The sequence below is a fragment of the Orbicella faveolata genome, unplaced genomic scaffold (assembly GCF_042242905.1).
Source record: "Orbicella faveolata isolate gen_17 unplaced genomic scaffold, um_ofav_v1 contig_47, whole genome shotgun sequence".
In the NCBI taxonomy this organism is placed as follows: domain Eukaryota; kingdom Metazoa; phylum Cnidaria; class Anthozoa; order Scleractinia; family Merulinidae; genus Orbicella; species Orbicella faveolata.
The window spans coordinates 20757350-20771728 of record NW_028301577.1 but is presented as its reverse complement, the minus strand read 5'-3'; the positions used below and the strand labels follow the sequence as shown (position 1 = coordinate 20771728).

The following is a 14379-nucleotide window of genomic DNA, read 5'->3' as shown; positions in this document are numbered from 1 at the left end:
CTGAGTTTTACCCCCGGTCCACAGTCTGCGTTTTACACTGACTGGTTTGGAAACGAGGTCAAACACCGTCTTGAGTGTTTGATACATCTTCTCAAACGAAACTAAAGTTAAGGAGAAAACAGAGAAAAAAATCATAAAAAAATCTACCAAATATCCAAACACTGTCACGGCGTTGATTTTTCGAAGTTTGGGAAATATTGGCGAATATGGATGGGTTATAATACTTTTGACGAAGGAGGGGGCTGGGCTACTTTTGTGAGTAAGATTTTTTTCATGAAAGAATTGCGGTTTGTTCCAAATTTTTCTTTTGCATAACACGCTTTTTATCGAGATGGGTCGTGCAGAAATTTTTTGGGGCAATTGCCCACCCTCCATCAAAAATATCATGGTCCATTTTTTAGTTTCCCTTCATTATAAAGCACTATATATTGGCGAGCCACTCCAATCCTTTTAATGGACGGTACAAACTAAAACCAAAGGTCTTATCACCAGCTTGGGGCCGTGTGGAAAAAGTTAGATCTTGCCAAGGGCTATTGGAATCCAGAAAGAAACCTGAGGGTAGCCACGCATTTTCCCAAGTTAATTAGCCTTGAATTGACTATAGGGTGCGTTCCTCTGGGGTGATCTGGATCAGGATCAGTGATCCAGATCATGGATTCGTCGGTTCCTTTGATGCGCCATGATCCAGACGGATCTTGGATCACCGATCCTGATCCAGATCACCCCAAAGGAACGCACCCTATGTTTAGGCTGTTTATTTGTAGCCGTACCGCCCACTCTTCCGTTTTTCCTAGACTAGGATTCACTACGAACGCAGATATAGGATGGACAGAGTTCTCGAGATTCTGTGGCTAAGGCGGCATTTCGATGAAATTCAACTAGCTGACAGAAATTTCAATTACAATTCTAGGACTTTTTCGTGACTTAGAATAGAAAAGAATACAGACTTTTTCTTTCCATTTTTGTTCCAGGCGTTGAAGTCATTGTCTATCCTTTCATATTCCGAGCAGTGGAAAGCTTGCAGATTTCTGCACTGTTTCAAGAAATCCAACCTCTGATGTGAAGTATATATAAAATAATTCATACCTTTAAATCCAACCTCTGTACGAAACTCTGTCAGCATCCCACACCCTTAGCCTCAGCCATTTTACATATGCATATTAGTGATGAGCGATTCAAACAGCGTGACAACAAACAGTAAGCAGAGAGAATGACGAAATTATCAAACAATTATGCAATGTTAGCGCTGTGGTATTAGTGAAAAGATCTCTTGTGACCCTCGTAGTTTCAGACTGGTGCCAGAAGCTTGCTAGTGACCTGCACAATTAAGCTGTGTTAAGTAAAATAACGTCTTCGTAAAGTTACCGGTAAAAGTGACGAGATCTTGCACGTGGAAGTGTTACAATCCTCGTAATATAAAAAGTACTCGCGCGTAAAACATTCCCCTCCCTCCCCGGGGAGTGGAAATACTCTCATAATCTTGTGAGGAATTGGATAAACGCACACACACACAAAAAAATGAAATATTTGAATTGAAAATTATAATTTATCAGTCGGAAGTTGTCCGTTTCCAGAAAGCCAGAAAGAACATACAATGCAAAAGGTAGCCAGTGTAAAAGGGCCGAGAAAAACAGAAAGGAAAGGGGCATTTGGCCTTGCGGAATTTGACACCTTTGATACCGTTTGTTTTGGCTCATATGCATGTTTTTGTAATATGTAATTTATAAAGTTCGCTAAGCAGGGGTCGCACTAGGTATGACTTTGTTTGGCAGTTTGTTTTTCTCTCGAAATTCAGTAGGGGTTATGATGGGGTTACGTTTTGGCTAAAGGAGAATGGGACGAGACATGGGCGCGGCACGCAAGAGTTTTTCCTCGTCGCGCCTTCTTCCCTACTCGGCCACACCGCCCTTGTCCCGCCTTCTTCCTTACTCGGCCACCGCCATCCACCCTTTTGCGTTCGCGATGACTAAACACTCGTCCTAGTGACCCTTAGAGAAAAAACCGGCTGCCAGCAGACTAAGGGGGTGATGGAGCTTAAACAGTGGTGCGACTACAGGCGGATTCTTTTCGTCTCGCGCTTCGCCCTCGCGGTCGCGCTCCGCGCTCGTGTATCGCGTTTCGCTCTCTGCCCCACTGATACGCCTATTCAGCAGGCTACCCCCTGCCCCCCAAAAAATCGGGGAGAGATAGAGGTCTGTGTAGCGGTGTCGATAATCGTATTCCGGAATTATTTGCATAAATTAAAATTAGTGTTAAACTGGTTTTTTTTTTTTTTTGCAGTATGATAATTGCAACTGCTTCAGTCCAACATTTTAACACATGCATTGGTACTTCGCAGTTTAACGGCTAGCCCTTACAAGGCATATTTGTTTGATTTTCAAAAATTAAGCCTGTTCCGACGCAGCACCTCGGTTTCTTTTGACGTTTTTGTCAAATCACTAAATCCGCCAATTTATGGCAGAGGGGTCGCACTGATATCTAGTAACAAATGACAGCTTTTTAACGTTACATAAAAACTCGAAATTTCCAAAAAATTACAAACGTCTTTTTCACGAGCGATTTTTCAAGTCACTTAGGCCCCTTAGGGACGGACCATTAGAAAGGTGATGGGGGGAGGGGCGGTGGGACTTTTTCAGCTTGTAAGAATTTTTTTCACGTCCACTGCCTCTGCAGGACTTTTCTTTTTCTGGGGCAAGCCCCCTGCACAATTTTTTTTTTGGGGGGGTGGGGTTGGGGGGGGGGGGCAGTGAGAATTGAAGGGAGAAATATTCTACTGCCGCGATCTTAATCTTGACACTCACCACAATCTAAATGCCTGGAGTAGGCTCCAAGTTCAAACAAATATTTTTTAACTTTCATACAGTCATTGTGCTTTCCTGTCAAAATTATACTCGGGGGAAACATAACCGAGTATCAGACACATCCAAGTGCTATTGCCTAAAATGGGGCTGCATTGCTTTTGGTTTGATGTTAAGGGAAATATCATTTTCATTGGTTCCCTTACCCTAGTTAAAAAAAATTCATTCTTGGCATGCAGTGAATCAAGGTTTAAGAGAGGGTTTTGTGAGTGACCGTCCAGCAGCAAATATGGGGCTGAAGGGCTTATTCAACTATGGGGTCTGGGGGTATCCCCACCCCCCACCCCTCGAAAATTTTGCAAAATTGAAGCATTTTTGGTGCGTTTCCGCGATTTTCAGCAAAAACCTAAAATAGATTGAAACAGCCCATACTAAACGTATCAGTTGTGTTAACACCTCCATGACTGTCTTTGGTTACAACGTTTGTCCAACGTTTGATCTTGGCGGCCATCTTAAGGAAAATGCTACAGTTTGCCATGAGGTGTGCACATCTATGTCCATAATCGTCATTTAGACATGTCAGTTGTGAAATCACTCCTATATTTCGAGGCTTTCAAAACAAGGTATGTGCTTGCTTAAATGCAAACGAATCAAGCAGGATGGCTGTTTATAGCACATGGTTATCCAGAAGGGTTTTTCAGCAAGGGTGTTTGGCTACCAGTGTCCATGATGAGGTTGCTGTGCAGTAAAGTAGCTACCAAGTTTCCATTCAGGCGGGTATAGTCCCCGACAGTGCGATTCACTCTGCAGGAATTTTTTTTTCCTTCACTTCTGCTTTGCACGATTTTTTTTTGAGTCACCCTCCCTTGAATTTTTTTTGTTGTTTCCCCCCCCCCCCCCCCATCGTTTTTCTAATGGTCCGTCCCTTAGCGATTGACGGCCGGAAATCTCGCGAAAACAGTTGGTGGTCTAATTAGCTTAAGTTTAACAATAAACGGCAAACTTTAATGGATTTCTTAGCAAGCGAGTCGGTCAAACATTTAATATTGCTAGTAGTAACCAAAGATTAGAGCAGTGCGTTCACGCGGTACTTTACATGTTTAGTCTACTTTGGCGGCGTTCGAAAGGCTCGATAGATCGAATATACCGTAAATCCTCGAATATTTGATTTTTCACAGAAAGAGGCTGGAGCCAAGAGTGTTTCCATGGCAACAACATAGTAGGTGTCATTCTGTTTCCTCTATGATGTACATTTCTGGTACCAAATCTGAAGAACACTGCTCCAATATTTCAAGAGATATTCTTGATTCATTGCCGTTTACTTTTTAAGTGGAACTTTTCATGACGTCATCACTTTTCTTCATTTGCATGATAAAATAAAATCTCTAACACGAAAAAAGATACCGTAAATCTTCGAATTGGCGCCCGCTTATTTCAAATTTAGGATAAGATGGGGGCGCTTATTCGAGGGAGGTCGCTTATTTAATTTTTTCCCAAATCGTAGCATCATCTGCGCGTAAACACCAACACAAGCTATTTATTGACATAAAAAGCTGATCCTAAAGTTCAAATCGCGGCACCATTAGAACTTAACGTGTTCAACGTGTTCACTAAACTGAAACAATGTACAAATCTAATACTACATGACGAAAACTATACACCCTTTGTTGTCTCATTACTCGTCCACAAAATGGGGGGAGGGGAGGGGAGGGGGCTTATTCGAGGGGGGCGCTTATTTTAAATTTCGGCCGATGGGAGGGGCGCTTATTCGAAGGGGGCGCTTATTCGAGGGGGGCGCTAATTCGAGGATTTACGGTATTCCAAAAAGGAAAACGCCATTCTTCTTTACTCTGAAAAGCCTTTGAAATAAGCAGCAATTATTTTTTACTTCAAAGGCACTTTTAATTCCATTCTTTTCTATGCCTAGATTGCCACTCTATTAACTTGCGAGCGCAGACGTATTTCTGGTTGTCGCGTGTCTTCACAGCCGGAAATACGGCTACAATGCTATGACCTCATTCTGCTCTCCTGCTTGCTGGTAATTGATGATTTATTCAACATAGCATCCGAAGTAGAATTACTACAAATCGACGACGAAATAATACGACAAAAATCGTACCACAAGGATCGACTTCGGATCTGTGAAACTATACTTGCAGTTCCGTTCTTCAACTCAGATCTCCATTAAGTCAATTAACCTTCTCCACTTCGGAAGGTAAGTGAACTCTTCACAATATGTACTATCGGAGGAACAGCAATATTTTTAGAAAACATACGCCTTGACGGCTGTGATCACATCCGTAAAGGAAAAACAAAACCTATATCTGAGGTTTTTAGCATCGGATGGACCCTGGCAGAGACTGACTTGAAAACATAAGGAGAGTGTTGCTGTGGGAATAATTGCATTTTCAAAAGATCTGTAAATGGGTGCAGTCATAAAAACCTCATCCTGCTCACCAGTTTGCGGTAATCTTGCTCGTCTCTCCCATAAACTAAATTTAATTTCTAAGCGGTCGACAGTATACTTTAACTTTGATGTGCATTTAAATTTATAGGAATTGAAAAATGATGACCATCCCGTGTGCTTTGCTCTTTGTTTTGGTTCATGGATGAGCGACAACGTGTAGTGATGTGGTAAAACATGAATTAAGAGATTTGGAGGAGTATAATACCTTCCCATGAATAGGATCGCTAGTTTAACCCCTTCCTCCCACCCCAATTAAAAAGCCGGTCTCTCTTCCACCCTCAGTATTCAGGTTCACTCTAACCTGAATATGGCGTTTTGCCATTTATGATTTTTCCCCAAAATCGGGGGGGGGGGGGCGGGGAATGCATGCATGAAGCACCAGGAGTATTTCTGCCCCCATTCGATGGGATGGTTGTCCATCGCAAGGTTACGCATCGCATTTTCAAATGAACGCTTGACAGTTTCTTTCTTTTTTCTTTAACATCTGGACGGAAATGTAGTCACAGCCCGTATGGATCTCTGCACTCGTGCGCACGGGTCGCATTAGGCCCGGCGGGACTGACGGAAATCTTTTAAAGGTTCTACCAAGAGGAAGTTCATAAGCACGGAATGTGTCGTTCACTGGAACAGACCCGTGGGATTCAAAAACAGGTATTCGACGTTTTCTACAAATGTTCATGTAATATATCAAACACAATAGACAGAGTTTCATCCGGATATCCAAACACCGAGAAGAGAGCTGAATATACGACGAGCAGTGGAGTATTTTTGACGCACTTCGAGGTGTTTGGAAAGCCAATGAAACACTGTATTCAGTGTTTGATATATCTTCTCTAGCGAAACAAAAAAATAAGGGGTAAACGGAGAAGTAAAGTCGTCAATATCTATGCTTATTAAGACCGGATATTCAAACCTCCTTCACGGTTGCAATTTTCTTTGTTTTTACTTGATGAATTTTAATGAGATTGAGAAAGATAAATATGGCTACAGGATTTACCAATTATAATTGGTCAAAGACATGAGTCACCCTAAACTACCCCTTCCCTTCCCCCGTCAATCGAAACAGAGGACTTAACCATGGCCATATATAGCGGCAAATGGCTGCAAAGCCCGACAAAGCAAATGCACCTTTTGTTGTTCATTTACAGAGAATTCCCCTTCATTTGTGTTCAAATTTGTTTCATTATGGTCACTATGGTGGGGGTGGGGTTCGTCTCGTTTCACGCCGCCTACCCGGTCAAGTCTTCCGTTTTGCGCTGGCGTCTCGCTACTGTGAACAGTCTACCAACAGGCGGCCGCGGCCACTTAATTTCGGGAATTTGACAACTGGCTCCTCTACAGGGGGTGGCCGCTTAATGGAGGTTTGACTGTATGACTTTGCTGCTGTCTGCTTTACTCTCCGAATTCCACATGGTAAAGAGTGATGCTAAACTTGCGAACGCCTTCAGGTACAGAGAAGGGAAGAACGATTACTATCTGTGTGTAGGAAAGCGAAGGCAAAGTGCTACTTCGTGTAAGTTCAATGAATATTGATGTTAGCTATATTGTGTCATTAAAATTCATAATGTTATACATGGCAAGCAAGGCCCCGTCCACATCACATACCCCGGTGTAGTGTGTAATGCAAGCGTAGCGCTATATCAAGTAGTCTGGATACAATTTTACTTCCGTTAATTTTACGAATAAAATTCGATCTGCCTCTATATATCTGACCCGATTCGACCCTTATTGACAATCAATTTTTGTAATTTATACCTTTGCTTACTCTCGGAAAGTGCGCATTGTATCATTTTAAATCGGCTCGTCGTGATCCCTAGATTTTACCTATGGTTATGGTTGCATTTAGGTTTTTTGGAACTTCAGAATTTACAACCCTTTATCAAAAGGGTTTCCTAAAACAGATTGTCACACAGTTTCAAATTCCATGACTTCCATTTCAGGAACGTTTATGTGGCTCTGTATTTCAGACAATTTTAGCTTAACTCTGTTGTTTGTTATTGTATTTCCTGGAATGAAATGATACTGATATCAAAGGAATCGAAACCCAGTCAGCGAGAATAATTTCCGGAAAATTCACGTATTGCTTAATTAAACGTGTAGACTATACTCTCATGTTAGCCTGTACAGGTTACTCTTATGTTAAGAAATAAAATGTAAAGTGAACAGAATGCAAGCGTTACACTTCCGGTAGCATTACGAATCCCTTAAGGTCTGACCTGATGTCCTAAACTGACCCATGGTGATACAGTGAGATATTGACCAGACCTAACAATTAATTTCTGTGAGTTATATACCTGTTTGCTTACAAGTTCGCAGAAAATGCGCTTTAGAGGTTACTTTTTAATCTACTCAATATATTGTCATCGTCAGATTTTTCTGCCTGACCGTGCCAGTCACAAACAGCTACAAATGCTCTACAAAGCTCTACAAGCAGGCGTTTTAAAATTCTTCCGATTTGAAGAGCGTTTCCGAAAATCTCCGCTATCGTGACGAATTAGTGTGGACGGTAGACCTAACCGTAGAAGTAAAGCTGCGTTTTAAAATTTCGCCAGTGTAGTGTGGACGGGGCCTAAAGTAATTGAAAGGGTAGTCAAGTGACATAAAAACGCTTGAGTGCGATCAGGGGTTCTTTTTCCTACAAAAGAACATCTAATCAAATGTTCATATCGGAATTGCAATGTTATTAGATTATTTTTGAGGTTCTCATAATAACGTTTTTTCTTCCGTCTTATCTATCGACAGAAATCGAATGTCTTACCTTCACAGAACAAATACTTTTTTCAAGTGAAAAGTGTTACCCCGTGGCTAAGGTCCAAATGCCGATCCTTGAAGTCGCTGGAGACGGGGGAGTACCTCCACTCAGATGAAGACGGCAGGGTATTCATGAGCGCAGTGCCATCCTCGAGCTTCATAGATGGAAGGCCACAAAATCGACGAACATGGTTCAATATTTACATGAACCTCTTATGATGTAAAACTGAGTAAACTGAAAATCAAAGCTATCGAACCAAAGGACATGTGTGTAAGGTTTGGAAAATAATAAAACTTAAAATAGAAATGTCTAGTAGATTGATATAAAAGCCTAATATCACCAGCACATAATGTAAATCCTTTATTTCTCGAGCTTTCTAACAATTATTTATTTATTTATTTATTTATTTATTTATTTATAAATTATGAGTGTGAAAATTACGAACACGCCTAGATCAATTTGCCTCTGGATGCAAAAAAAAAACAATCACGATAAATTAGCCTTCTCCCAGCTGATGCGAATGAAGTAATGATCACAGCTGTATGGTAAGCATAACTTTTTACGATCTTATTTTTCCGTAAATCTCTTTCCCTTTAGTTTCGATTGAGAAGATAGCCTGGCAATGTATTATCACATTTCCAAACGGATCGAAGCTTATTTTAAAAAAAATACTTCGCTGTGCCATTCCATTTTAGACGGTGTCTGCATGGAAATAGGCCAAAACAAGGTGTATCGTATCTGATGTAATAATTCAAACAAAAAGACCGTGTTTGACCATATTTCTAAACATTAGGAAGGGAAGGGAGTTAGTTTCAGACTGGTGCCAGAAGCTTGCTAGTGACCTGCACAATTAAGCTTATTCTTTTCTCGACGTTAAGTAAAATAACGCCTTCGTAAAGTTAGCAGTACAAGTGACAAAATATTGCACGTGAAAGTGTTTCAATCCTCGTGATATTAAAAGTCCTCGCGCGCAAAACATTCCCCTCCCTACCCGGGGAGTGGAAGTACTCTCATAATCTAGTGAGAAACTGGATAATCGCACAAAAAAAGTGAAATATTTGAATTGAAAATCCGTTTCCAGAAGATTCCAGAATGGATTCCTATCGGAAAGAATTTGAGATAATTCCGGATCGATGTGACAGATGGTTTTCTTAACCATTATAACACATGAGACTATCATACTCTCTTGTATAACATTAATTTAAATAATTTTCAGCAAGTTCATTCCATCCATGAGAGACCCATCACAATAATGTTTTATTAATTATTTCTTGTAAACTGCCGGACGTTACTACGCCACACTAACGGACGTTATGTCCGGCGTCCAGCTTCAAGCCTGTACAACTGATGTGTTAGATGTGAGCCATTGCAAGCTAGTTTTCATACATTGGAGCCTTGCTCAACTTGAATTGGTACATCTGTTTATGGTTTATATTGCATACGGTAGATGAGCTTATACACGTGTTTGTATGTGTAAAGGAATTCCGGGAGCGTCTCACAACAAGATTAAAAGCTCGGGATTAATTAACTCGGGTTAAAATCGTAACTTCCACTCTGGGACATTTTCCTTTGTCCCAAGATTGTGAAATTTCCCTACCTAAAGTCACTTATCCGGGCTGAAGTTACTTGCGGGACTTTTCCCGAAGTTAGTTAAACGTTTGTAAACAGAGCTCATAGAATGTATCGTCATTCAAACGTTAGTGTCCAAGGAAGAAAGAAATCCAAGCCAAGTTAAAGTGTATTTGTAGTGGAAAATCATGTCCGTGATCAAATTGGAAACAATTGAAGTAGAACAGACAGGATTGACCAAGGTAAACACATTTAAAGCGAAGAAATTTAATATTTCTACTCAAACAACTGCAAAAAATATACGTTTCACTAACGCCAGAAATCGATACGGTTGTACGCCGTGGAGATCGAGAATGCATGATTAAAGAGAAGCTAAGAGTGCATTTTAGTTTTGTTTTGACTTAAAGGAAATTAGTTTGAATTTTAGATTACTGCTTCACAGCCATAATAGACACGTCTTTTCTCTTAATTTCATATTTTCACAATAAATATTCATTAAGTGATGTAAATATTTCAAACGACCAACTACTAGAGACAGAATTACAAATTAGCACTTTGTCCTCGACTTTCTCTTGCTTTTCCTGAAGGGGAGAACGGAAAAGATGTCGAAAAGACATCTGCCAAAGGAAACGGAGTGAAAGCGAAGCTTTTAAAGTGTTATACATCAATTCCAATCAGGGCAGAATAAATGAGGGATGTTAGAAATTAGAACCGGAGCATAATCACGAAGCGAGACAATAGTTCTTTTGCTATTGAACTTGTCACGATCACGGTTTGTTTGTTATTTCTTCATACAGTCTTGTTTGAAATATTTGACAAGAAGAACTTTTCTTAAGTGTTGATGCCCAGTCGTTTTGTAGCCTAAACAAAGGTCACTCTGTGGTCAGCCATTTGATGATGCAATCAGGAGGGGTATAAAAACATCATGCTGTTTAAAAAAAAATCCTTGAAAATATTCGCTTTAGAACTGGGCAACAAGTCAAGTGTCCACTGCGTTATAGTGATCGAATGTGCCATTTCTATGTTCAACCTTTGTCTAGTAAACGACTACTTCTCCTTCGATTCCACGACGAAGAGCCTAGAGAATGCGTTCTTCCAAATGTCTCGATTAAAGCTGATCAAATATCGGTAAATAAACCACGGTATAGATTGTATTAATCATGAACTAGTGAACCCTAGTATAGTTACGGAGCAAATCACGTGCTCAACTTGTTTTATACTCAATTTTACCAGCTCAGTAGTCTACGCATATCGTGTTTTATAAAAATAAAGAAACAGGACAAATACCCCGTGACTTAGATTTCCTAAATTGAAAGTATTCACCTAAATGTTTTCATTTTCAAACAGAATTTATCATAACAGGTGCTTGGAATCTTCTAAAATAGATTCTCAAGGAATCTATTCTGTTTTCAACTTCTACACTGTCCTGGGCTCTTTAAAATTCGAAAGTATTTGCGTTAACAATCCGGTACAAAATTGCAATATAACCTGTAACGTTATTTTCCAGCCGGTAAAGCTGCATGTCACGCGATCTAACGCGTGACAACCCCTAAAAATACCAGGACTTTCATGCTAATTTTATACAGCAAAGAAAGGAAAGTTCTATCTTTTCATTTTCTTAAAGAAACTTTACTAACCTTCTAGCAAAACCAAATTGAAATCTATGTTAGCTATTTCTGATTCTTTCTTACGTAGCGTGGCATGGCGATTTTCAAATTCCGATATATGTTCTTCTCTTTTATGGGATAAAATCTAGAATTTTCCCCACTAGCGTAGCACATGCTCCTGCGCTTTATAAACAACCGGTTTCACAGGATCAACGAGAATCATTTGCGACTAACATTTTTTTAGTCTTTATCATTTTCTTCGTAAAGCGCGTGACTTCGGGGAATCCCCGAGCTGCAATTTGCATAATTAACTTCCTGCCCGTAACTTTTTGTATAAATACAACTCCGGATCACAATTCCGCTGTACTACAGCTATCAACTTTTGGAAGCTATACACTGGTAATCTAGTTGGAAAGAACACTATCCTGAGAAAACCATGTCTGAGGTACGAGTAGAAAACCGTTGTTTGGTTGCCTTCAAGTAGTTCGTTCAAATTTTATCTAATCTTTAACCGGCTATGAAGTACGAGTAGGTTGTTTGAACACGTATATATCCAAACAAATGTCTATTCTTCTCTTCAAACAGGCAACGGGAATTCAAGCTGCAATTCGTCAACACATACACGAACACCAGCGAGGTGGAAACCTCTTGAAGGCCGACGTTAGAAATGGCCATGTAAACCAAGCACACGTTCCGGTCACGTTTACTGGAACCCGCACAGACGATAGAAGAACAGGTAAACTTTATGAAAGTGTTTCATAGAAATTCGGTTTGATACCAAAAATGTTTCCATAAAACTTACTTCAAGTGGCCAACACTTCTTCTAAAAATCGAAAGAACCAGAATGACGCCTCGGCTTAAAGTAGCATGACTGAAGAGTCAGTAAAACTCTCTCAAGATTCTCATTACAAGACAAAGAAATTCAATATTTACACTGGTTCTAAAATTCAGTTTTATGTTACTGTAAAAACAACAACAACAACAACAACAACAAAAAACAAACGAACAAATAAATAAATAAACAGATAAATAAATAAAACGAAGAATTTAAGAAAAATACTGATATTCATAATAACACTTTATAATCCCTGGTTCGAAAATAAGGACCTGTTAGATAGTACATTGAAAACATTTTGAAGAAGGTACAGTGTGAAATCCTATTTTCTTATCTCAAACGTTTAGAAAAGTATCGTTTCAAGTGATTTTGTTGAATAGTGTTGAACTGAATTCATTTTATTTTCTAGAATTCTATCTCGAAAAAACTGAAAGTGGTGAGTGCGACCCCTTCACATGTACCATGAGATGTGAATTAGGAGACCAAAATGATTGCTACTATTTGTGTGCAGATGATGACAAAGATGGCAAAGTATTCCTATTGGTGAGTGTTGAACAACAGTTTACTAGTGTCTCTTCAATAAGACTGCCCACCTGAGGATGGAGACCTCCCCAAGGTCCATGATTATAGCTTTCACGGTTGACAACATTTGATATAAGACTTCTGGAAGAATCTTTGTTACTGTGTTTTTAATTAAATGAAAAATCAGTCGTCTCTAATACTCTATTTTATAAAGATGGAAAACGTGCTAATTGCAGGAGGGAGAAGCTTTGCGGGGGGGGGGGGGGGGGGCTTGAATAACAATAATATTGTTCTTGACTTTAAATGCCTTGACATCAAGAAAGAGGGATGGGCCAGTTTGTGGAGTGCAGGGGCAAGAGGCATTATTACAATTTAACATTGAAAGAATATATTTTCTACACACTAACTCAACTGATCAAACTATTCAACTTTTCTTTCTCACTAGAAATCAAATTCTGAAGACCTTAAAGATAAGAAGTTCAGGTTTGAAATCAAAGTTGCTAGTGATGGTGGACACTACTACACAATCATGTCATTGAGCACCGGAATGTTTCTTGTCAGCGACAACAAGGGAAATGCATCTTTGAAGAGATTAAAAGAACAACCGGAGGACTTACAAACATGGTTTCATTTCATGCCCCACGTGACAGGCTTGACGTTTTGTAATAACGTTGAAACTCATACATTGGGTGTGGGTAACTTCGATTATGACAGTATACAGTTCCCAACTTCATATTGTCAGGCTTCTGAGGTGGAAGCATGTTAGAGTTCAAGTTCAACAATCAATATTTAAAATTATAATGATCTTGAATGATTCAGTTTTCTGCATAGTTTAATAAATTTTGCAGCATATTATCGTAGAATTGAAGCCCATAGTAATTCCCATATGGAATCAAAGCAAGAAATGTATGTATTCAAACAAACTCCAACTGAGAGTTTTTGCTAATATTTGATATTAGGTTATTGGCATAGGGATTCTCTGACCACAAATGGGCAGAGCCTTAACAATTTGTAGACTGTATTTAGACATGGCAAAACAACTTTAGCTATAGCTTAAACCTGTTTCAGACTAGCTTTTTTTTAAATTAAATAATGCTGTCTTAATTTCACTTGAACAATAATTGAGGCTTAAGCTAGCCACCAGGATTTACATATTTTGAACAATTTTCCTATAGGTGAAAAAAGATACTACAGTGAAATTCCAATTAGAGTTGCTGTAGAGAATTACTTTTTAAAAAATAGTGCACGTAGCTCTTTTGTTGTTCATATCAGTTTGTTAACAGTATTTTTTATAGGAATTACGTGGTGACTTTGAGAAGGGCGATGGACATTTCATGTACAAATGCAATTGTTCATGCTCTTTGATATATTAGGTAGAGAAAAATAGAAGTCTAACTGTACTTTTCAGCATCCTACAATGATTGGTTGTTGTATCAACAAGTAACAAATAATATTAATAACGTATTATAATTAATATGGCTTGTAACTGGTGCAGTAACCAGAGAATATGTTGTACTCTATGAGTATGTTTATAGTTAACATTAAAATTTATATTAAATACAAAATTATTGCCTGAATGCTGATTTAACCTTGTATGAGCTCAAGGAAAAGTGGTTATGTCTGAAAGAATATTTTGAAAAAATCAACATGTTACCATGCTCTGTCAGTAGAAATACCAAAGACATTTTTAAAAGATACACTAAAATCACAACTTTGCTTCTGCTTGGGATGAGCAAACACAAGCAAAAATTCTAATTATCAGTCTGCAACTTGTCCGTTTCCAGTAGATTCCAAAATGGTTCCTATCGGAAAGAATTTGGGAAAGAATT

The 14379-nt window shown here is 39.2% G+C and overlaps 1 protein-coding gene across 3 annotated transcripts; it reads left to right on the top strand.

The window, feature by feature from the left end:
- The first annotated feature begins 9539 nt into the window (after nucleotides 1-9539).
- LOC110047656 (uncharacterized) lies at nucleotides 9540-14115 on the top strand. Of its 3 annotated transcripts, XM_089279542.1 has the most exons (5): nucleotides 9540-9828; nucleotides 10174-11638; nucleotides 11779-11929; nucleotides 12438-12571; nucleotides 12996-14115. In XM_089279542.1, exons 2-5 carry the CDS (start codon nucleotides 11630-11632, stop codon nucleotides 13314-13316), a joined length of 615 nt encoding a protein of 204 aa, XP_089135668.1. In that variant the 5' UTR covers nucleotides 9540-9828; nucleotides 10174-11629; the 3' UTR covers nucleotides 13317-14115. The 3 variants fall into 3 exon arrangements, with proteins under 3 accessions (XP_089135668.1, XP_089135667.1, XP_089135670.1); XM_089279541.1 differs by lacking the exon at nucleotides 10174-11638; XM_089279544.1 differs by lacking the exon at nucleotides 9540-9828 and having other exon boundaries at nucleotides 9835-11638.
- Nucleotides 14116-14379: the final 264 nt, after the last annotated feature.

Coding starts and splice junctions, on each gene's coding strand:
- LOC110047656 (XM_089279541.1), top strand. CDS start 9,775: ATGTCCGTGATCAAATTGGAAACAATTGAAGTAGAACAGACAGGATTG. Junction 9,829..11,778: donor AACAGACAGGATTGACCAAG/GTAAACACATTT, acceptor CTCTTCAAACAG/GCAACGGGAATTCAAGCTGC. Junction 12,572..12,995: donor ATGGCAAAGTATTCCTATTG/GTGAGTGTTGAA, acceptor CTTTCTCACTAG/AAATCAAATTCTGAAGACCT.